At 37.8% G+C, this 25,055-nt stretch overlaps 1 protein-coding gene across 2 annotated transcripts in view; it reads left to right on the top strand.

Moving 5' to 3' along the window:
- Window positions 1-20,329, top strand: part of PTER (phosphotriesterase related) — a 99,547-nt gene extending 79,218 nt beyond the window's left edge. For both annotated transcript variants that reach the window (XM_053713987.1, XM_053713986.1), the window contains exon 5: window positions 18,546-20,329. In XM_053713987.1, the coding sequence (XP_053569962.1) occupies window positions 18,546-18,756 (211 nt within the window). In that variant the 3' untranslated portion in view covers window positions 18,757-20,329. The remainder of the gene's footprint in view (window positions 1-18,545) is intronic.
- The last annotated feature ends 4,726 nt before the right edge of the window (window positions 20,330-25,055 follow it).

Genomic DNA, 25,055 nt, shown 5'->3' with positions numbered 1-25,055 from the left:
ATAGATTTATCGGAGGTCTCATGTTCTGCATGCATTAGAGATTTATCAGAGGTCTCATGTTCCACATGCATTAGAGTTTTATCTGATGTCTCATGTTGCACATGCATTAGAGATTTATCGGAGGTCTCATGTTGTGCATGTATTAGAGATCTATCGGAGGTCTCATGTTCTGCATGCATTAGAGATTTATCGGGGGTCTCATGTTGCACATGCATTAGAGATTTATCGGGTGTCTCATGTTGCACATGCATTAGAGATTTATCAGAGGTCTCATGTTGTACATGTATTAGAGATCTATCGGAGGTCTCATGTTCTGCATGCATTAGAGATTTATTGGAGGTCTCATGTTGCACATGCATTAGAGATTTATCGGAGGTCTCATGTTCCACATGCATTTGAGATTTTATAATTTCTTGGATAATCATTTATAAGCATTCAGGGGTAGAACTACTATTGGTGCAGCAGGTGCAGTGGAACCAGCGCCCATAGCAGCCAATTCTATACATAGGCCTGTGCAGAATGTGTACAATCCTAATGCAGGGAAGTCTTTATTAATGCAGTTTGCAAGTCTATCTAGCATTATACAGAGAAGCATGTATATTATTACTGTTACTTACTACTGAGTTACCTTTGGGGGGACCAAAACAAATTTTGCACCAGGACCATTTGTTGGGTCCTCTACTGTAAGCATTACATTTCCCACATGCACTGCAGATATTACCTTTTACTGAACAAGCATTCCTATGTATACATTTCTAGCAATATAACAACAGAACAGATTATCTCCGTACAACTCACCTTTCCCTCAGATGTATATAATTTGTTAAACACCTTCTTCATGCCCATGTATGTCTTTTGCACATTGTTGCTTGGTTCCTTAAATATTATCACTGAATTGATAGGTCATAGTAATTCACAGATTCTGTTCGCATTTGATTGGCTCTTCTGTAATAAAATACATTTTGGAGCAAAATATGAAATTATTGCTTTGTTGGATCTAGAATATTGATAAGATTTAGTGTTGATAAGTTACACTCTTTCTCCAACATTGGTGTGTCCGGTCCACGGCATCATCCTTACTTGTGGGAACAGGGCCGCCATCAGGGGGTGATAGGGGTGACTCCTGTCAGGGGCCCAATGAGCCAGGGGGGCCCCATGAGGCAAGAACTAAAAAAAAAAAAAAAAAAATATTTAAATTTGGCCAGCCACCAGTGGGTATTACAGCAGAGTGCTAATTGAGCATGGAAAATGTTATTGTAAGGAGTAAAGTATTAGCATTTGAGAGGATTTCTTAGTGTGCACTAAACCACTATGCGCAGTGTGAGACAGACTTGGCACTTTGTACAGTGTGTGCCTGAGTCAGACAGCAGATCACTTTCATTTGCAGAGGTGGTAGGACTTACTTAGCAAATGTTTTTTTTCTTTGTGCAATTTTGGATTGTAACTTCAGTGTGGTAGTAGTTGTTTGGTGGGGCTAGGGGTCCATAAAAACAATTTTTTTTAGCAGCAGTGTATTTATGATTATTTTGACAATGCTGTAGAAATTCTATATTTAAAACCATGCAGAAATGTTTCCTCCTCAATACACAAATGGTAGATGCCCTTTTGGCAGATATGCATTTATATATATATATATATATATATATATATATATATATATATATATATATATATACATTTCTGCATTCCAGTTTACTGCCCCTTTATGTAAGGACTTTCCAGATGCAAGGAGGCATTTTATCTAAGATTTTTACATCTGCATAAAATGTTATACTCTCAGACTAAGATTGCTCAGTGTTTGAAAAACTGTTCAGTTTACACTACAGCTGACTTAATTTTGAAATACATACCAACAAGCCTAAATCCTGCATTTAACCAGATCTAATGGTATGAGTACCACAGCTTATGGTCCCACCAAGACACTATAGAGAATACAGCATTTTCAAAATCCATAAGTACAGCTGACAGCTGGGAAAATTTGTACACTATATTTGAAGTGGTGCTCTTGGTTGGGGAAAATGGGTAAAACAACAAACAAACATACATATGTCAACCTTTTAAAGGTACTTTTCTTCATCTAGCCATCTACCCAGCTCATTAATGTACAATTTTGAATTCACAGAATTATTTTTGTTTGTACGTTTACAAATATGATTCTTTATAAAGTGATCTCTTAATTTCTAAAAATGTTTTTATCATGCATGTCACACACTGTTGATTTAGGGGATGCAAGGTGCATAAATGTTTCCTCCTGTGAGTGTTTCTGTGGGTGTCTGTGTTTATGTCTTTGTGCTTTGGTTTGTGTCTCTATGAGTGTGTATGTATTTTTTTATCTGTGGGTCTCTCTGTGAGGGTGGGTGTGTATGTTTGTCTTTGTGTATTTTCTCTGGATGCCTCTGTGAGGGTGGGTGTGTATGTCTGTGTTTTCTGTGGATGTCTCCGTGAGGGTGTGTGTGTGTATGTATGTATGTATGTCTGTGTTTTCTGTGGATGTCTCTGTGAGGGTGTGTGTTTTATGTGGGTGTCTCTGTGAGGGCGTGTGTATGTCTTTGTGTGTTTTCTGTGGATGTCTCAGTGAGAGTGTGTGTATGTATATCTTTCTGTGTTTTTTATGTGGTTGTCTCTCTGTGTGTGTATGTCTTTGTGTATTTTCTGTGGGTGTCTCTGTGTGTATGTCTTTGTGTGTTTTCTGAGGCTTTCTCTGTTGGTGTTTCCTTGGGTGTATGTCTTTGTGTGTTTTCTGTGGGTCTCTCTGTGTGTGTGTGTATATGTCTTTGTGTGTTTTCTGAGGCTGTCTCTGTCAGTGTTTCCTTGGGTGTATGTGCAAGTTTGAGTTTGTGTGTGTGTGTCCATTGTCTGTTCCTTTTTAGGACATTTTGACCTTACTACTAATTATTCACATCTTTCTACAGACTTTGAGACTAACAAGACCTTTCCAGAAGTAACCAATCCACCATTTATTTAACCTTTAAATTATTGTTTAGGCAGTTCAGGGCCCTTCCTTTCAGCCACTGCATGCTGTTGTCATAATTTAGTTGTCATCTTCCTTTACAAAAAGATAATCAGAACTCCATATTTTGTTTTCTAAATCTCCTTTTTTTTTTTTTTTTTTTTACAAAACTGTAGTTTACCTCATTACTTTTCAGGTCAATGTAAACAAGTGCTAAGTGTCTGTTTGGGTGTCTGTGTCTGAGTGTGTTTCTTTGCGTGTCTGCTAGAGTGTCTATATGTGAATCCTTATGTGTGAGTGTGTTTCAGTGCATGAGTGTGTCTGTGTGTTTGTATGTTACTACCTTTACAACATTTTCAAGTTTAAATAGACAATTAAAAATAAAGTGCATATATGTTTTAGTCACTTGGTCAAAAATTGCACATGTCAAAGGAAGGGGGGGGGGGGCCCTGATCAATGGTTGAGTCAGGGGCCCCAAAATTTCCAGTGGCGGCCCTGTGTGGGAATATTCTCTTCCCCAACAGGAAATGGCAAAGAGTCCCAGCAAAGCTGGCCATATAGTCCCTCCTAGGCTCCGCCCACCCCAGTCATTCTCTTTGCCGTTGCACAGGCAACATCTCCACGGAGATGGTTAAGAGTTTTTTGGTGTTTAAATGTAGTTTTTATTCTTCTATCAAGTGTTTGTTATTTTAAAATAGTGCTGGTATGTACTATTTACTCTGAAACAGAAAAGGATGAAGATTTCTGTTTGTGAGAGGAAGATGATTTTAGCAGACAGTAACTAAAATCGATTGCTGTTTCCACATAGGACTGTTGAGATGAAGTAACTTCAGTTGGGGGAAACAGTTAGCAGACTTTTCTGCTTAAGGTATGACTAGCCATATTTCTAACAAGACTGTGTAATGCTGGAAGGCTGTCATTTCCCCTCATGGGGACCGGTAAGCCATTTTCTTAGTCAAACAAACAGAATAAAGGGCTGAATATGGGCTAAAAAACTGGTAGGCATTTTTATGGGCTAAATCGATTGCTTTATTTGGGCATATTATTCAGATTTAGGCTGACAATTTGTATTTATAATCTTGGGGAACGTTTATAAAACGGCAGGCACTGTGTTAGACACCTTTTCCAGTCAGGGGGCCTTTCTAGTTATAGACTGAGCCTCATTTTCGCACCATTACTGCGCAGTTGTTTTTTGAGAGCAGGGCATGCAGATGCATGTGTGAGGATCTAAAAATCACTGGAAAAGCTTCTAGAAGGCGTCAATTGGTATGGTATTCCCCTCTGGACTTGGTTGGGTCTCAGCAAAGACTATAGCTGGGACTGTATAGGGGTTAAATTTAAAAACGGCTCCGGTTCCGTTATTTTAAGGGTTAAAGCTCTGAAATTTGGTGTGCAATACTTTTAATGCTTTAAAACACTGTGGTGAAATTTTGGTAATTTTTGAACAATTCCTTCATACTTTTTCACATATTCAGTAATAAAGTGTTTTCTGTTTGAAATTTAAAGAGACAGTAACGGTTTTGTTTTAAAACGTTTTTTTGTGCTTTGTTGACAAGTTTAAGCCTGTTTAACATGTCTGTACCTTCAGATAAGCTATCTTCTATATGTATGAAAGCCAATGTGTCTCCCCATTTAAATTTATGTGATAATTGTGCCATAGCGTCCAAACAAAGTAAGGACAGTACTGCCACAGATAATGAATTTGACCAAGATGATTCCTCAAATGAGGGGAGTAAACATGATACTACATCATCTCCTACTGTGTCTACACCAGTTTTGCCCACGCAGGAGGCCCCTAGTACATCTAGTGCGCCAATGCTTATTACCATGCAACAATTAACGGCTGTAATGGATAGCTCCATAGCAAATATTTTATCCAAAATGCCTACTTATCAGAGAAAGCGCAATTGCTCTGTTTTAAACACTGAAGAGCAAGAGGGCGCTGATGATAATTGTTCTGTCATACCCTCACACCAATCTGAAGGGGCCATGAGGGAGGTTTTGTCAGATGGAGAAATCTCAGATTCAGGAAAAATTTCTCATCAAGCTGAACCTGATGTTGTGACATTTAAATTTAAATTAGAACATCTCCGCGCACTGCTTAAGGAGGTGTTATCTACTCTGGATGATTGTGACAACTTGGTCATTCCAGAGAAATTATGCAAGATGGACAAGTTCCTAGAGGTTCCGGTGCCCCCCGACGCTTTTCCTATACCCAAGCGGGTGGCGGACATAGTAAATAAGGAGTGGTGTCAAGGTATTTGAAATATTATTAAATAATATATAGAAATATATTTAACTTTATCTAATAAATCTGTGGATGTGAACATGGTCTGTAGGACAAAGGATTAGATCTCCCCCACTCCAATTGCACAGGAGACATTCTTGGCTGAAAGGAGAACAAAGGATTATCTCTGGCAGATCTCACACACTCAATATGTTAAATTATGCAATTGTATAATTTAGCAAGGAACTAAAATATAACAGTTTCAGGATACAGGCAAATATATGGAGACGAAATGTCTGAATTACCCTTTTGGAACTGATCAAAATCATGGAGAGGCAGCTTTTATGCACATGGTGTTAATTTTTAAATCCACATCTGCACTGCTGGCTAAACAGGAAATATGCTGCATTAAGACTTTTACAACTACTCGTGGATTGACCCCATGTGGTGAGTATGAGACAAAAAGTCTGGCAACTGAAGTTACTGAAAAGTTAGAATGTTAGGATAATACAGTGAAGGCCCATGACTTACATTATGATTTCAAAACAACTATATATATTTTAATGGATATGAGATGTATATTTATGTGATATCAAACATTAACATCTAAATATATATATATATATATGGAAAGTAAAAGATTGAATGATATATATATATATATATATATTTTGAAGGCATGAATATCTTAGCCTCTGTGTGTTTAAGAACATGAATAGATGTTTATGGACCTGAAGAGAAGTGATTATTAACATTTATTTTTATTTCAGATCGACATAAACAGGATTTATGTATTCAGGAAGAAATACACAGAAATGTCACATACTATATCTGGGTGGATGCAAATATCAGGAGTTTTAAATACTACCAATCTGGAGATATAAAAATAAGCTGTTATTTGCAAAGAAATGCCAGAATACTGATAAAATTATAATGCATTTTAAGCTAATAATTAGCAGTGTTAAATTACCTTAATATAATAAAATGTTAATAATATAACATATTTGGTATCAGAATAATCAGAAAAAATAACCTAATATTAACCATCTGTAATTGGGGTTATATATGATTAATGCAGAGAGTGTGATCTGATTAAATAACCATTTTATAAAAAAAAAATTAACTTGCTTAAAAATGTCAGAAATGCTGTATTGTATTGCTATGTTGTACTGTATGCTGCCACCTGGTGTTATGTTGCGAGAACTACAGCCAGAAGGTTCTTTCTGGCTGTTAAAAATGAAATTTCCAAGGGCCAATCCGATTTAGACTTCCCAGATAACCAATGGGAAGGTCAGCTCCCGTAGTGCCACCCACATGATGTCATCAATGATTATATAATGGGAGTGTTGAATGCACAAGAGAGAGTTGTCTGTAACTTGTTGAAAATTAGTGATCTGATTTTGGCTGCGATATACCTGAAAAAAAAAAAAAAAAGTTCACTTCAGCAAGGAGCTTAAAACTTATCCTTGATTTGTGCAAAAACCTTCTTTCAAATGAGATGACCTAAAGACCGCTACGAATTGGTTCAAAATTGGTGAAGTATATTGTATTTTAAATTGGTAGTTATAAGCCTAGGTATTGTTCAAATCTGTGTCTGAATTGGCTAAGTAACTCATCTATACAAGTTCTGATATTGTCGGTTAATTTTGTATTAGGATAAATTGCAGTTAAATAGCAGAATATATATTTTATCCTATTGTTTTATAAACACTGTTTAGAATTGTATTGCTTGGATGTTAAAGGTTTTTAGTCCCATTGTGTTAAATAAATAAGGCTGAATTGTGAAGGTATATTGTTCTGGGTTTTGTAAGAAGAATAGCATATCTTAAGAGTTGGTTCTAACGCATATAAACTTTTATTTAGTTTCCTTTTATTGCAAATATAGTTCAATATGTTTATGGATATTAACTAAATAAAAGAATTCAGATATTTATATTAATTGTATGGTCTAGTAGGTGCATGGTTGATAAGGGTTTCTATTTCTTTGTATTGTGTTTATAACCCTGCCATAAACTTATATATATTATTTGGATAGCACTGCTAAGATTTTCATAAATATACTGACAGTGGGAAAGGCCCGGCATACCTTTTGTTCCCCCCCCTATATTTAAGAAATTATTTCCTATGGTCGACCCCAGAAAGGACTTATGGCAGACAGTCCCTAAGGTCGAGGGGGCAGTTTCTACTCTAAACAAACGCACTACTATTCCTATCGAAGATAGTTGTGCTTTCAAAGATCCTATGGATAAAAAATTGGAAGGTTTGCTTAAAAAGATTTTTGTACAGCAAGGCTACCTTCTACAATCAATTTCATGCATTGTTCCTGTCACTACGGCAGCGTGGTTCTGGTTCGAGGAACTAGAAAAGTCGCTCAGTAGAGAAACTCCATATGAGGAGGTTATGGACAGAGTTCACGCACTTAAATTGGCTAACTCTTTTATTTTAGATGCCGCTTTGCAATTAGCTAGATTAGCGGCGAAAAATTCAGGGTTTGCTATCGTGGCGCGCAGAGCGCTTTGGCTAAAGTCTTGGTCAGCGGATGTGTCATCCAAGACAAAATTACTTAACATCCCTTTCAAAGGTAAAACTTTATTTGGACCAGAATTGAAAGAGATTATTTCAGACATCACTGGGGGAAAGGGCCACGCCCTTCCACAGGATAGGTCTTTTAAGGCTAAAAATAAGTCTAATTTTTGTCCCTTTCGCAGAAACGGACCGGCCTCTAATTCTGCATCCTCTAAGCAAGAGGGTAATGCCTCACAACCCAAACCAGCCTGGAAACCAATGCAAGGCTGGAACAAGGGTAAGCAGGCCAAGAAGCCTGCCACTGCTAACAAAACAGCATGAAGGAGTAGCCCCCGATCCGGGACCGGATCTAGTGGGGGGCAGACTCTCTCTCTTTGCTCAGGCTTGGGCAAGAGATGTTCAGGATCCTTGGGCGCTAGAAATAGTTTCTCAAGGTTATCTCCTGGAATTCAAGGAACTACTCCCAAGGGGAAGGTTCCACATGTCTCACTTATCCTCAAACCAAATAAAGAGACAGGCATTCTTACATTGTGTAGAAGACCTGTTAAAGATGGGAGTGATACACCCAGTTCCAATAAAGGAACAAGGAATGGGATTTTATTCCAATCTGTTCGTAGTTCCCAAAAAAGAGGGAACGTTCAGACCAATTTTGGATTTGAAGATCCTAAACAAATTTCTCAGGGTACCATCGTTCAAGATGGAAACCATTCGAACGATTCTACCCACCATCCAGGAAAGTCAATTTATGACTACCGTGGATCTAAAGGATGCGTACCTACATATTCCTATCCACAAAGAACATCATCAGTTCCTAAGGTTCGCTTTTCTGGACAAGCATTACCAGTTTGTGGCCCTCCCATTCGGATTAGCCACTGCTCCAAGGATTTTCACAAAGGTGCTAGGGTCCCTTCTAGCGGTTCTAAGACCGAGGGGCATTGCAGTAGTACCTTACTTGGACGACATTCTAATACAAGCGTCGTCCCTGTCAAAAGCAAAGGCTCATACGGACATCGTTCTAGACTTTCTCAGATCTCACGGATGGAAGGTGAACAAAGAAAAAAGTTCTCTGTCTCCATCGACAAGAGTTCCCTTCTTGGGAACAATAATAGATTCCTTAGAAATGAGGATTTTTCTGACAGAGGTCAGATAATCAAAACTTCTAAGCTCTTGTCAAGTGCTTCATTCTGTTCCTCGTCCTTCCATAGCGCAGTGCATGGAAGTAGTAGGATTGATGGTTGCAACAATGGACATAGTTCCTTTTGCACGAATTCATCTAAGACCATTACAACTGTGCATGCTCAAACAGTGGAATGGGGATTATACAGACTTGTCTCCAATGATTCAAGTAGATCAAAAGACCAGAGATTCACTCCGTTGGTGGCTGACCCTGGACCATCTGTCCCAGGGAATGAGCTTCCGCAGACCAGAGTGGGTCATTGTCACGACCGACGCCAGTCTAGTGGGCTGGGGCGCGGTCTGGGAATCCCTGAAAGCTCAGGGTCTATGGTCTCGGGAAGAGTCTCTTCTCCCGATAAACATTCTGGAACTGAGAGCGATATTCAATGCTCTCAGAGCTTGGCCTCAACTAGCAAAGGCCAAATTCATAAGGTTCCAATCAGTCAACATGACGACCGTTGCATATATCAATCATCAGGGGGGAACAAGGAGTTCCTTGGTGATGAAAGAAGTGACCAAAATAATTCAATGGGCGGAGGATCCCTCCTGCCACTTGTCTGCGATCCACATCCCAGGAGTGGAAAATTGGGAGGCGGATTTTCTGAGTCGTCAGACATTCCATCCGGGGGAGTGGGAACTCCATCCGGAAATCTTTGCCCAAATAACTCAATTATGGGGCATTCCAGACATGGATCTGATGGCGTCTCGTCAGAACTTCAAGGTTCCTTGCTACGGGTCCAGATCCAGGGATCCCAAGGCGACTCTAGTAGATGCACTAGTAGCACCTTGGACCTTCAACCTAGCTTATGTATTTCCACCGTTTCCTCTCATTCCCAGGCTGGTAGCCAGGATCAATCAGGTGAGGGCCTCTGTGATCTTGATAGCTCCTGCGTGGCCACGCAGGACTTGGTATGCAGACCTGGTGAATATGTCATCGGCTCCACCATGGAAGCTACCTTTGAGACAGGACCTTCTTGTTCAGGGTCCATTCGAACATCCAAATCTGGTCTCCCTCCAGCTGACGGCTTGGAGATTGAACGCTTGATTCTATCGAAGCGTGGGTTTTCAGATTCTGTTATAGATACTCTGGTTCAGGCCAGAAAACCTGTAACTAGAAAAATTTACCATAAAATATGGAAAAAATATATCTGTTGGTGTGAATCCAAAGGATTCCCATGGAATAAGATAAAAATTCCTAAGATTCTCTCCTTTCTACAAGAAGGTTTGGAGAAAGGATTATCTGCAAGTTCTCTAAAGGGACAGATCTCTGCTTTATCTGTCTTACTACACAAAAGACTGGCAGCTGTGCCAGATGTTCAAGCATTTGTTCAGGCTCTGGTTAGGATCAAGCCTGTTTACAGACCTTTGACTCCTCCCTGGAGTCTAAATCTAGTTCTTTCAGTTCTTCAAGGGGTTCCTTTGAACCTTTACATTCCATAGATATTAAGTTACTATCTTGGAAAGTTTTGTTTTTAGTTGCAATTTCTTCTGCTAGAAGAGTTTCAGAGTTATCTGCTCTGCAGTGTTCTCCACCCTATCTGGTGTTCCATGCAGATAAGTTGGTTTTGCGTACTAAGCCTGGTTTTCTTCCTAAAGTTGTTTCTAACAAAAATATTAACCAGGAGATAATTGTACCTTCTTTGTGTCCAAATCCAGTTTCAAAGAAGGAACGTTTGTTACACAATTTGGACGTAGTCCGTGCTCTAAAATTCTATTTAGAGGCTACAAAAGATTTCAGACAAACATCTTCCTTGTTTGTTGTTTATTCTGGTAAAAGGAGAGGTCAAAAAGCGACTTCTTCCTCTCTTTCCTTTTGGCTTAAAAGCATCATCCGATTGGCTTATGAGACTGCCGGACGGCAGCCTCCTGAAAGAATCACAGCTCACTCCACTAGGGCTGTGGCTTCCACATGGGCCTTCAAGAACGAGGCTTCTGTTGACCAGATATGTAAGGCAGCGACTTGGTCTTCACTGCACACTTTTGCCAAATTTTACAAATTTGATACTTTTGCTTCTTCGGAGGCTATTTTTGGGAGAAAGGTTTTGCAAGCTGTGGTGCCTTCCGTTTAGGTAACCTGATTTGCTCCCTCCCTTCATCCGTGTCCTAAAGCTTTGGTATTGGTTCCCACAAGTAAGGATGACGCCGTGGACCGGACACACCAATGTTGGAGAAAACAGAATTTATGCTTACCTGATAAATTACTTTCTCCAACGGTGTGTCCGGTCCACGGCCCGCCCTGGTTTTTTAATCAGGTCTGATGAATTATTTTCTCTAACTACAGTCACCACGGTACCATATGGATTTCTCCTATATATATTTCCTCCTGTCCGTCGGTCGAATGACTGGGGTGGGCGGAGCCTAGGAGGGACTATATGGCCAGCTTTGCTGGGACTCTTTGCCATTTCCTGTTGGGGAAGAGAATATTCCCACAAGTAAGGATGACGCCGTGGACCGGACACACCGTTGGAGAAAGTAATTTATCAGGTAAGCATAAATTCTGTTTTTTCTCTTCTTGCTGTATTAAGGTTCCCCATAGCTGCTATGAAATGATCATATTTTTCAAGTCATTGTCTCTATAACCTAGCAGCATTAGGAGCATCAACATGCAGAAATTCTAAGACAAGTTAATAAATCAGGAAACATATTTGTATTACTAGTCAGTGTGCCGTGGATTGTGTCTGTTTTATCCTTGTCAGCAGTTGTGATATCTTACTCATCTATTAGTTAAAGGAACACTGTACTGAAACATTTTCTGTAATCCATATTAAAGAGCAGCATTTAAATGTTGATTTTGGTCATGCAATGTGAACCTGTTTAATATACCGGCATCCATTGTGCACTTCCTACAAATGTTCAGTGGCTTATAGATACTTCCTACTATTCAGTGGTCAGTGATCATTAGCAGGAAGTACCTATCAACCAATAAGCACAAACATGAAGTGTTTGTTAACCAATGAGCATTTATTGGAAGTACCTATCAGCCAATGAAGGCTAAATAAAACAAAATTTAAAATTATCTCAAATCCCAACTCTTAACACCTACAAATTAAATTGCACACTTCCTGGACCCATGACTCTATCATGCTGTACTTTCTTAATGTAGCAAATCTGTCATTATATACTGTACATTTTCCTTTTCCTTTATACAATGGGTATTACAGGTGCCATTGCTTTTATAGGAGAGGATGCCCCACTGCACTAAAACGTAAATAGAAATTACACCAATTTTTCTTCAGAACTGCATATTTCAGTTTGACCATTAATCAATAAAAACAAACTCTTTCATAGAATTTATAGTGAATATTCCACAAAAAATAAATAGATAAATAAATAAAATGTATTTGTGTGATTAATTTAATTAATGGTAGAAATTACAACTGCCAATTCTTACACTGAAAAATTGGGAATGATTTATATGATTCCTATGATTTTTGCTAAGCTATCTGGAAAAACATAATTTATGTAAGAACTTACCTGATAAATTAATTTCTTTCATATTAGACAAATTTCAAATTATGACAAATTACAATTAAAATACATTTCTTTCATGTAATTGGCAAGAGTCCATGAGCTAGTGACGTATGGGATATACATTCCTAACAGGAGGGGCAAAGTTTCCCAAACCTTAAAATGCCTATAAATACACCCCTCACCACACCCACAATTCAGTTTAACGAATAGCCAAGAAGTGGGGTGATAAGAAATAAGTGCGAAAGCATATAAAATAAGGAATTGGAATAATTGTGCTTTATACAAAAAAATCAAAACCACCACAAAAAAGGGCGGGCCTCATGGACTCTTGCTAATATGAAAGAAATGAATTTATCAGGTAAGTTCTTACATAAATTATGTTTTCTTTCATGTAATTAGCAAGAGTCCATGAGCTAGTGACGTATGGGATAATGATTACCCAAGATGTGGATCTTTCCACACAAGAGTCACTAGAGAGGGAGGGATAAAATAAAGACAGCCAATTCCTGCTGAAAATAATCCACACCCAGAATAAAATTGAATGAAAAAACATAAACAGAAGATTCAAACTGAAACCACTGCCTGAAGTACGTTTCTACCAAAAACTGCTTCAGAAGAAGAAAACACATCAAAAATGGTAGAATTTAGTAAAAGTATGCAAAGAGGACCAAGTTGCTGTTTTGCAAATCTGATCAACCGAAGCTTCATTCTTAAATGCCCAGGAAGTAGAAACTGACCTAGTAGAATGAGCTGTAATCCTTTGAGGCGGAGTGTTACCCGACTCAACATAGGCATGATGAAATAAAGATTTCAACCAAGATGCCAAAGAAATGGCAGAAGCTTTCTGGTCTTTACTAGAACCGGAAAAGATGACAAATAGACTAGAAGTCTTTCGGAAAGACTTAGTAGCTTCAACATAATATTAGAAAGCTCTAACAGCATCCAAAGAATGCAATGATTTCTCCTTAGAATTCATAGGATTAGGACATAATGAAGGAACCACAATTTCTCTACTAATGTTGTTAGAATTCACAACCTTAGGTAAAAAAATCAAAAGAAGTTTGCAGCACCGCCTTATCCTGATGCAAAATCAGAAAAGGAGACTCACAAAAAAGAGTAGATAATTCAGAGACTCTTCTGGCAGAAGAGATGGCCAAAAGAAACAAAACTTTCCAAGAAAGTTATATAACGACCAAAGAATGCATGGGTTCAAAAGGAGGAGCTTGAAGAGCCCCCAGAACCAAATTCAAACTCCAAGGAGGAGAAATTGACTTAATGACAAGTTTTATACGAACCAAAGGTTGTACAAAACAATGAATATCAGGAAGATTAGCAATCCTTCTGTGAAAAAGAACAGAAAGAGCAGAGATTTGTCTTACAAGAAACTTGCGGACAAACCTTTATCTAAACCATCCTGAAGAAATATAAGTCTTCCAGACTCTATAATATATCTCTCTAGATACAGATTTACGAGCCTGTCACATAGTATCAATCACAGAGTCAGAGAAACCTCTTTGACCAAGAATCAAGCGTTCAAACTCCACACCTTAAAACTAAGGTTTTGAGATCCTGATGGAAAAAAGAACCTTGAGACAGAAAGACTGGTCTTAACGGAAGAGTCCACAGCCGGCAAGAGGCCATCCGGACAAGATCCGCATACCAAAACCTGTGAGGCCATGCTGGAGCTACCAGCAGGACAAACGAGCATTCCTTTAGAATATTGGAGAATACCCTTGGAAAAAGAACTAGAGGCGGAAAGATATAGGCAGGATGACACTTGTAAATGCATCCACTGCCTCCGCCCGAGGATCCCGGGATCCGGACAGATACCAGGGAAGTTTCTTGTTTAGATGAGAAGCCATCAGATCTATTTCTGGGAGTTCCCACATTTGAACAATCTGAGGAAATACCTCTGGGTGAAGACCATTCGCCCAGGTGCAACGTTTGGCGACTGAGATAATCCGCTTTCCAATTGTCCATACCTGGGATATGAACCGCAGAGATTAGACAGGAGCTGGATTCCGCCCAAACCAAAATTCGAGATACTTCTTTCATAGCCAGAGGACTGTGAGTCCCTCCTTGATGATTGATGTATGCCACAGTTGTGACATTGTCTATCTGAAAACAAATGAACAACTCTCTCTTCAGAAGAGGCCAAGACTGAAGAGCTCTGAAAATTGCACGGAGTTCCAAAATATTGATCGGAAATCTCACCTCCTGAGATTCCCAAACCCCTTGTGCCGTCAGATACCCCCACACAGCTCCCCAACCTGTAAGACTTGCATCTGTTGAGATTATAGTCCAGGTCGGAAGAACAAGAAGCCCCCTGAACTAAACGATGGTGATCTGTCCACCATGTCAGAGAGTGTCGTATAATCGGTGTAAAGATATGAATTGAGATATCTTTGAGTAATCCCTGCACCATTGGTTCAGCATACAGAGCTGAAGAGGTCGCATGTGAAAATGAGCAAAGGAGATCGCATCTGATGCGGCAGTCCTAAGACCTAAAATTTCCATGCATAAGGCTACCAAAGGGAATGATTGTGACTGAAGGTTTTGACAAGCTGATATCAATGTTAAACTTCTCTTGTCTGACAAGGACAGAGTCATAGACACTGAATCTATCTAGAAACCTAAAAAGGTTACCCTTGTCTGAGGAATCAATGAACTGATTGGTAAATTGATCCTCCAACCATGAACTTGAAGAAACAACACAAGTTGATTCGTATGAGATTCTTCGAAAATGAGAAGACTGAGCAAGTACCCAGATATTGTCCAATAAGGAAATACCAAAACCCTGTTCTCTGATTACAGAAAGAAGGGCACCGAGAACCAAAAAAATTCTTGGAACTGAGGCTAGGCCAAACGGTAGAGCTACAAAACTGGTAATGCTTGTCTAAAAAGAGAATCTCAGACACTAAAAGTGATCTGGATGAATCGGAATATGCAGATACACATCCTGTAAATCTATTGTAGACATATAATGCCCTTGCTAAACAAAAGGCAGGATAGTCCTACAGTAACCATCTTGAATGTTGGTATCCTTACATAACGATTCAATATTGATAGATCCGGAACTGGTCTGAAGGAATTGACCTTCTTTGGTACAATGAAGAGATAAAATAAAACCCCAGCCCCTGTTCCAGAACTGGAACTGGCATAATTACTCCAGCCAACTCTAGATCTGAAACACATTTCAGAAATGCTGAGCCTTTGCTGTGTTAACTGGGACACGGGAAAGAAAAAAATCTCTTAGCAGGAGGCCTTAACTGAAGCCAATTCTGTACCTTTCTGAAACAATGTTCTGAAACCAGAGATTGAGAACGGAATGATCCAAATATCTTTGAAGAAAACATAATCTGCCCCATACCAGCTGAGCTGGAATAAGGTCCGCACCTTCATGGGTACTTAGGAGCTGGCTATAGGTTTTCTATAAGGCTTGGATATATTCCAAACTGAAAATAGTTTCCACACTGATACCTTTCCTGAGGATGAAGGATCAGGCTTTTGTTCCTTATTATGAGGAAAGGAACGAAAATGATTATTAGACCTAAATTTACCTTAGATTTTTTATCCTTTGGTAAAAAAGTTCCCTTCCTTCCAGAAACATTTGAGATAATAATTTATTACCCTGGAAAGAAAGGGAAAGCAAAGGTGACTTAGAAGACATATCAGCATTCCAAGTTTAATCCATAAAGCTTTTCTAGCTAAAATAGCTAGAGACATATACCTGACATCAACTCTAATGATATCAAAAGATGGTATCACCAACAAAATTATTAGCATGTTATAGAATAATAATAATGCTATAAAATTATGATCTGTTACTTGTTGCGCTAAAGCTTCTAACCAAAAAGTTGAGGCTGCAGCAACATCCGCTAAAAATTTAGCAGGTCTAAGAAGATTACCTGAACATAAGTAAGCTTTTCTTAGAAAGGATTCAATTTTCCTATCTAAAGGATCCTTAAATGAAGTACTATCTGCCGTAGGAATAGTAGCACATTTAGCAGGAGTAGAGACAGCCCCATAACCTTAGGGATTTTGTCCCCAAAAAACTCTAATCTGTCAGATGGCACAGGATATAATTGCTTAAACGTTTGGAAGGAGTAAAAGAATTACCCAAATTATTCCATTCCCTGGAAATTACTTCAGAAATAGCATCAGGGAGATTAAACACTTCTGGAATAACTACAGGAGATTTAAAAACCTTATTTAAACGTTTAGATTTAGTATCAAGAGGACCAGAATCCTCTATTTCTAATGCAATTAATACTTCTTTAAATAAAGAACGAATAAATTCCATCTTGAACAAATACAAAGATTTATCAGCATCAACCTCTGAGACAGAAACCTCTGAACCAGAAGAACCATTATCAGTATCAGAATGATGATGTTCATTTAAAAATTCATCTGAAAAAAAGAGAAGTTTTAAAAGACTTTTATGTAAACTAGAAGGAGAAATAACAGACATAGCCTTCTTAATGGATTTAAAAAATAAAATCTCTTATGTTTATCAGGAACACTCTGAAAATTAGATGTTGACGGAACAGCAACAGGTAATGTAACAGTACTAAAGGAAATTTTATCTGCATTAATAAGTTTGTCATGACATGCAATACAAACAACAGCTGGAGAAACAGACACCAAAAATTATAGCAGATACACTTAGCTTGGTAGCTCCAGCACTAGACAGCGATTTTCCTGTAGTATCTTCTGACTCAGATGCAACATGAGACATCTTGCAATATGTAAGAGAAAAAAACAACATATAAAGCAAAATTGATCAAATTCCTTAAATGACAGTTTCAGGAATGGGAAAAAATGCCAAAGAACAAGCTTCTAGCAACCAGAAGCAATGAAAAAATAAGACTTAAATAATGTGGAGACAAAAGCGACGCCATTATTTTTTAGCGCCAAATAAGACGCCCACATTATTTGGCGCCTAAATGCTTTTGGCGCCAAAAATGACGCCACATCCGGAACGCCGACATTTTTGGCGCAAAATAACGTCAAAAAATGACGCAACAAACGGAAAAGAATTTTTGCGCCAAAAAAGTCCGCGCCAAGAATGACGCAATAAAATGAAGCATTTTCAGCCCCCGCGAGCCTAACAGCCCACAGGGAAAAAAGAGTCAAATTTTTGAAGGTAAGAAAAAATGATTAATTCAAATGCATTATCCCAAATATGAAACTGACTGTCTGAAAAATAAGGAAAGTTGAACATTCTGATTCAAGGCAAATAAATGTTTGAATACATATATTTAGAACTTTATAAACAAAGTGCCCAACCATAGCTTAGAGTGTCACAGAAAATAAGATTTACTTACCCCAGGACACTCATCTACATGTTTGTAGAAAGCCAAACCAGTACTGAAACGAGAATCAGCAGAGGTAATGGTATATATAAGAGTATATCGTCGATCTGAAAAGGGAGGTAAGAGATGAATCTCTACGACCGATAACAGAGAACCTATGAAATAGACCCCGTAGAAGGAGATCACTGCATTCAAATAGGCAATACTCTCCTCACATCCCTCTGACATTCACTGCACGCTGAGAGGAAAACCGGGCTCCAACTTGCTGCGGAGCGCATATCAACGTAGAATCTAGCACAAACTTACTTCACCACCTCCATCGGAGGCAAAGTTTGTAAAACTGAATTGTGGGTGTGGTGAGGGGTGTATTTATAGGCATTTTAAGGTTTGGGAAACTTTGCCCCTCCTGGTAGGAATGTATATCCCATACGTCACTAGCTCATGGACTCTTGCTAATTACATGAAAGAAATCACAGATATTTACTAATCAATGCAATAATTTAATTGCTAAATAACAAAATGAGTGCATTTTTAGTGTAATGCTAAACAAATAATTTGCTTTAATCTACAAATTTTGGGTAATGAGATCTAATTTTCTGTATAAACTGTTGGAATGAAAATCATTAGCTGTTGTACAGATAGGGTAGTAGCTTAAGATGCTGGGTATGGATTATGTGGTTCTGAAATGGAGCTATGCATTTGTATTTTAAACAAATATGATTATAGATTTTTGGAGCGTTTTTTGTGGTTCTATGTCTCTCTCAGTAGTTTTTAAACCTAAGAAAGGGTTCCATAGCTCAGATCTCGGGAACACTTATCTAGAGTAAGACAAAATTTTTAATATTTTTTTCCATGCTTACCATTTTCATTTTTTTTGTAGGCTAAAGTTCCTTATTGACAATGGATATGAAGACAGAATTGTAATTGCACATGATATTCACACAAAGAACAGACTGGTTAAATATGGCGGTCATGGATACTCTCACATACTTACTAATATTGTGCCAAAGATGTTACTCAGGGGTGTTTCTCAACAAACCATTGATAAAATATTACTGGAGAATCCAAAGAGGTGGCTGACTTTTAAATAAAGTATTGTGCTTAGCTTCAGCTTGTAGAAAAAAAATGTCATAGATATTTTTTTCATTTAAATCAAATAATGTCTTTATAGCTAAGATCAGATTGCGTAATTTGTAATTCAAATGATTTGAACTTTAATTGAAAAGTGCTGCACTCTATTTTTTAACTACATAGATAGAAATGTTTAAACAATTGTCTTTAAAAACAATTAATTTAATTCCTACAGGCAGTTATAATCAAGGGTACTTTGAAGCAAGTAATAATAATAATGCACAACTTGTAGAAAAGTAAAGTGATTCCAATTAAATTACTCCCCTCTGGAACGATTTGATGTTCCTTGTAATATTGATGATGCTTGTAATTATCCTGCTGTTCTTTAATTAATGCATGATACGCAACATGGCAATTTAAATTACTTTCTGACAAAAAAGTTTGAATACTACCTTAATTATATTTTAAATAAACTAGGGCATCATATGGGATTTATAAGTTACAGACCTTCCAGTATAACTCATAGAAATGATTATTCTAAACCCTTTCTTAATTGATGAACAGTTTGCTTGGATATTATTTAGCATGAATCACAGCAAAACCTTGAAACACTGAAATTTATTTTTACAGTTATATAAACGACTACCCCACTGTTATACAGACAGGTCTGATATAATGTTAAAAAAAAATTCTTTAAATATATAGTATAACGTTGTTTTTTTCATTGTTTTACAGTAGTTACAAAAGTATTATCCTGCTGTTCTTTAATTAATGCATGATACGCAACATGGCAATTTAAATTACTTTCTGATAAAAAAAAGTTTGAATACTACCTTAATTATATTTTAAATAAACTAGTGCATCATTTGGGATTTATAAGTTACAGACCTTCCTGTATAACTCATAGAAATGATTATTCTAAAACCCTTTCTTAATTGATGAACAGTTTGCTTGGATATTATTTAGCATGAATCACAGCAAAACCTTGAAACACTGAAATTTATTTTTACAGTTATATAAACGACTACCCCACTGTTATACAGACAGGTCTGATATAATGTTAAAAAAAAATTCTTTAAATATATAGTATAACGTTGTTTTTTTCATTGTTTTACAGTAGTTACAAAAGTATTATCCTGCTGTTCTTTAATTAATGCATGATACGCAACATGGCAATTTAAATTACTTTCTGATAAAAAAAAGTTTGAATACTACCTTAATTATATTTTAAATAAACTAGTGCATCATTTGGGATTTATAAGTTACAGACCTTCCTGTATAACTCATAGAAATGATTATTCTAAAACCCTTTCTTAATTGATGAACAGTTTGCTTGGATATTACTTAGAATGAATCACAGCAAAACCTTGAAACACTGAAATTTATTTTTTCAGTTATATAAACGACTACCCCACTGTTATACAAACAGGTCTGATATAATGTTAAAAATAATTTCTTTAACTATATAGTATAACATGTTGTTTTTACAGTAGTCGCAAAAGTATGTGGCACATCTGAATTAACTGAATATAGATTCACCATAATGATAAATTAATTTATATTATAATATTTTCAATAAAATGTTGAGTAATATCTTATTTTATTTTTTTCAAATAGAAAATAGTCTTAGTATTTATTACTAATCCACTGCAATTTTGTTCTAGTCCAGGAACAGTGGACTACTGAAAATGTAAATGTGCAAATGTACACAAACACACGCACATATATGTGCATCTATATGGGTCAATGCCACAGATGCTTGTCACTCATAGCTAAATAAACCCATTATATTTTTCATTAACAAAAATGTAAAACGTGATAAGGTAAATATGGTGCAAATATTAATATTTGAATATTGAATATATTGTTCCAATATTGAATGCAACATTTGAATTTTCAAATGTAAAAAGTCCCCGGAAAGGGTGGGCTTAATTGGAGTTATAAACTTATATTAAGGCAATACAGATGCAGGTAAAATGTAGACACAGCTTGCTGTACTAAGGTTTATAACACACAATCTATAGTTGACTTGCTCCCGATAAGGCTTTTTCTGACCGAATTGGTATTTGAGTTTCTTGAGTGATCACAATGCAATATAATTTTGTTTGTTAAAAGCCCACAGCTACGAACAACTTTTCACAGAAAACTAACAGAAAAGGCCTGGGGTCACTCTAAATTGGCTGATATCGCTATATGTTCATTTTTCAACTTTGACCATATTTATTTACACAGGACTAGATTACAAGTGGAGCACTTAATATCGCTTGTATATTCACATATTTACATATGAATATATATGTTTATAAGCATATACATATATATTTACTGGGAACACACAGTTTCCATAGACCATAATATAAAGGCACTTTTTCTTACACCCCACTCCCACCAAATTTACCCCCAAAATACTGCCTAGTGCAGTAATTTTATTAATAAATAAAGATGCTGCTATCTTTATTTTTTTTTAATACACTACACTGTATATTTGGGGCACATTTGTTAAATTAACCAGAGATCAGAGTTTTATAAGAGCTAATTGTTACCGCAAGCCCACTTGAAATAGTTGCTTAATTAACGTGCTCCCGCAAATGGACGCATTTGCCCATTTGTGGGCGCGCGACAATTTAGCGTTTTACTTGTAATCTAGCCCATTGTTTTTTAAAGAACCATTTCGGCATGATCTGAAAACATGATGGTAACTACAAGATTCTATTGAAAGGACTCATTATTATATATTTTAATATTTTAACATTAGTTCAACTGTAACTCATGAGCCTGCTGCCATTGCAACATTGTGTCTGCATAGGAGACCCTTAAAGGGACAGTAAAGTTAAAATTAAATGGATTGGATAGATCATGACATTTTAAACAACTTACCAATTTACTTCTGTTGTCAATTTTGCTTAGTTCTCTTGGTATCCTTTATAAAAAAGTAAACATAGGTGATCTTAGAAGAGTGCATGTGTCTTCAGCCATCTGGCAGTAGTGCTTGCAACAATGTTTATAGCAATATTATACATAGTTATAAACACAGCTGTCACACAATGCTAAATACACTCTATGTCAACATAGTTTGCAACTATTTATAACATTGTTTTAAATATTGTTGCAAACATTGGTGCCAATCGGCTAAGGAAACATGCAAGACACGGAGATCACCTAGGATTAGTCTTTAACAAAGCATACCAAGAGAACTAAGTAAAATCAATAGTAGAAGTAAATTGGAAAGTTGTTTAAAATTGAATGCTCTATATGAATTTGGAAAGTTTAATTTTGACTTTACTGTCCCTTTAACCCCTTAGTGACCAGACCATTTTTAAATGTTCTTACCATTAAGGACCAGGGCTATTTTTACATTTCTGAGGTGTTTGTGATTAGCTGTAATTTTCCTCTTACTCATTTACTGTACCCACACATATTATATACGGTTTTTCTTGCCATTAAATGGACCTTCTAAAGATACCATTATTTTCATCATATCTTATAATTACCACAGACCTACATCTATACCATATGACTGCACATTACCTCATATGATTGAGGTACCTTCCGGTAAGAAGACAACTATACTCTTTTCTCCTACATTGGTGTGTCCGGTCCACGGCTTCATCCTTACTTGTGGGATATTCTCTTCCCCTACAGGAAATGGCAAAGAGAGCACACAGCAAGAACTGTCCATATAGTCCCCCATCTGGCTCCGCCCCCCAGTCATTCTCTTTGCCTGCTCTGAACAAGTAGCATCTCCACGGGGATGGTAAAGAGTATGTGGTGTTAGTTGTAGTTTTATTTCTTCTATCAAGAGTTTGTTATTTTAAAATAGTGCCGGTTTGTACTATTTACTCTACAACAGAAAGTGATGAAGAGTTCTGTTAAAAGAGGAGTATGATTTTAGCAACAGTAACTAAAATCCATTGCTGTTCCCACGCAGGACTGTTGAAACCAGAGAACTTCAGTTGGGGGGAACAGTTTGCAGACTTTTCTGCTCCAAGTATGACCAGTCTCTTTTCTAACAAGACATAGTAATGCTAGAAGACTGTCATTTTCCCTTATGGGATCGGTAAGCCATTTTCTTAGACTCATAACAGAATGAAGGCTTATAAATGGGCTCTATACTGGTTGACACTATTGTGGGCTAAATCGATTGATTTATATATTATTTATATGACTTTTGGAGTGTTTTGTGACTTTGAAACACCTTTGGGAACATTTTTATTACGCCTGGCAGTTGTTTAGACACCTAATCTAGTCAGGAAGGCCCCTTCACTCTGGTATGCAGAGGGAGGAGGCCTAATTTTCGCGCCTCGGTTGCGCAGTTACTTTTGGAAGCAATGCATGCAGCTTCATGTGAGAGGGTCCTGTGGCCATAAAAACGATTTCAAGAAGGCTTATTTCTGTGGTGAATAACCCCCAAGGAAGGTAAAAGCTGCAGCAAAGGCTGTGGCAGGGACTGTAGTGGGTTTAAATTGGTAAATTGAACAATTAGCTCCGGTTTGCTCATTTAAGGGGTTAGAGACTTGAAATTTGGTGTGCAATACTTTCAAAGCATTACAAATTTTGTAAAGATCGGATATTTCCTTCATAGTTTTTCAAACATTCAGAAATAAAGTGTGTTCTTTTTATTATTTAAAGAGACAGTAATGGTTTTGTTTAAAAACGGTTTTATTGCATTAATAGCCTGCCAAAGTATGTCTAACATGTCTATACCTTCAGATAGCATATGTTCTGTGTGTATGGAGGCCAAGGTGGTTCCCCCTTTAAATGTATGTTCAAATTGTGCCATGGCGTCCAAACAAAGTAAGGACAGTACTGTCACATTTAATAAGGTTGCCCAAGTTGATTCTTCAAATGAAGGTAGTGGGGATAGTTAATCATCCTCTCCTTCTGTGTCAACACCAGTTTTGCCTGCGCAGGCGACACCTAGTACATCTAGCGCGCCAATGCTTGTTACTATGCAGCAATTAACTGCAGTAATGGATAATTCTATAGCAAATCTTTTATCCAAACTGCCAGCATTTCCCAGAAAGCGTGATTGCTCAGTTTTAAATACAGAGGATGAGCAAGTGGGCGCTGACGATAATTTATCTGTTATACCCTCACACCAGTCTGAATTGGCAGTGAGGGAGGGTCTGTCTGAGGGAGAAATTTCTGATTCAGGAAAAGTTTCTCAGCAGGCAGAACCTGATATCGTGGCATTTAAATTTAAGTTAGAACATCTCCGCGCCCTGCTTAAGGAGGTGCTAACTACTCTTGATGATTGTGACTCTTTGGTGATTCCAGAGAAATTGTGCAAAATGGACAAATTCCTAGAGGTCCCTGTGCATGCTGATGCCTTTCCGATACCCAAGAGGGTGGCGGACATAGTGACCAAGGAGTGGGAGAAGCCAGGTATACCTTTTGTCCCACCTCCTATATTTAAGAAAATGTTCCCCATTGTCGACCCCAGAAGGGACGCATGGCAAACAGTCCCTAAGGTTGAGGGGGCAGTTTCTACGTTGGCCAAGCACACAACTATTCCCATTGAGGACAGTTGTGCTTTCAAAGATCCTATGGATAAAAAATTGGAAAGATTGCTTAAAAAGATATTTGTTCAGCAAGGTTTCCTTCTCCAACCAATTTTGTGCATTATTCCTGTTACCACGGCGGCGTCTTTTTGGTTCGAGGAACTAGAAAATTCGCTCCATAAGGAGACTCCATATGAGGAAGTCATGGACAGAATTCACGCACTAAAGTTGGCTAATTCCTTTATTTTAGATGCCGCTTTTCAATTGGCTAAATTAGCGGCGAAAAATTCAGGTTTTGCTATAGTGGCGCGCAGAGCGCTTTGGCTAAAATCTTGGTCGGCAGATGTGTCGTCCAAGACAAAACTGCTTAATATTCCTTTCAAGGGTAAGACCCTTTTTGGGCCAGAATTGAAGGAGATTATTTCAGACATCACTGGGGGAAAGGGCCATGCCCTCCCACAGGATAGGCCTTTCAAGGCTAAGAACAAATCTAATTTTCGTTCCTTTCGCAATTTCAGGAACGGACCGTCTCCTAACTCTGCAGCCTCTAGACAAGAGGGTAACGCTTCCCAGCCTAAACCAGCATGGAAACCAATGCAAGGCTGGAACAAGGGTAAACAGGCCAAGAAGCCTGCTGCATGACAGCATGAAGGGGTAGCCCGCGATCCGGGACCGGATCTAGTAGGGGGCAGACTTTCTCTCTTTGCTCAGGCTTGGGCAAGAGATGTTCCGGATCCCTGGGCACTAGAAATAGTCTCTCAGGGGTATCTTCTAGAGTTCAAGGAACTTCCTCCAAGGGGAAGGTTCCACATGTCTCG

Source organism: Bombina bombina, chromosome 5 (assembly GCF_027579735.1).
Source record: "Bombina bombina isolate aBomBom1 chromosome 5, aBomBom1.pri, whole genome shotgun sequence".
NCBI lineage: Eukaryota > Metazoa > Chordata > Amphibia > Anura > Bombinatoridae > Bombina > Bombina bombina.
This window is presented reverse-complemented; position numbering and strand designations above follow the sequence as displayed.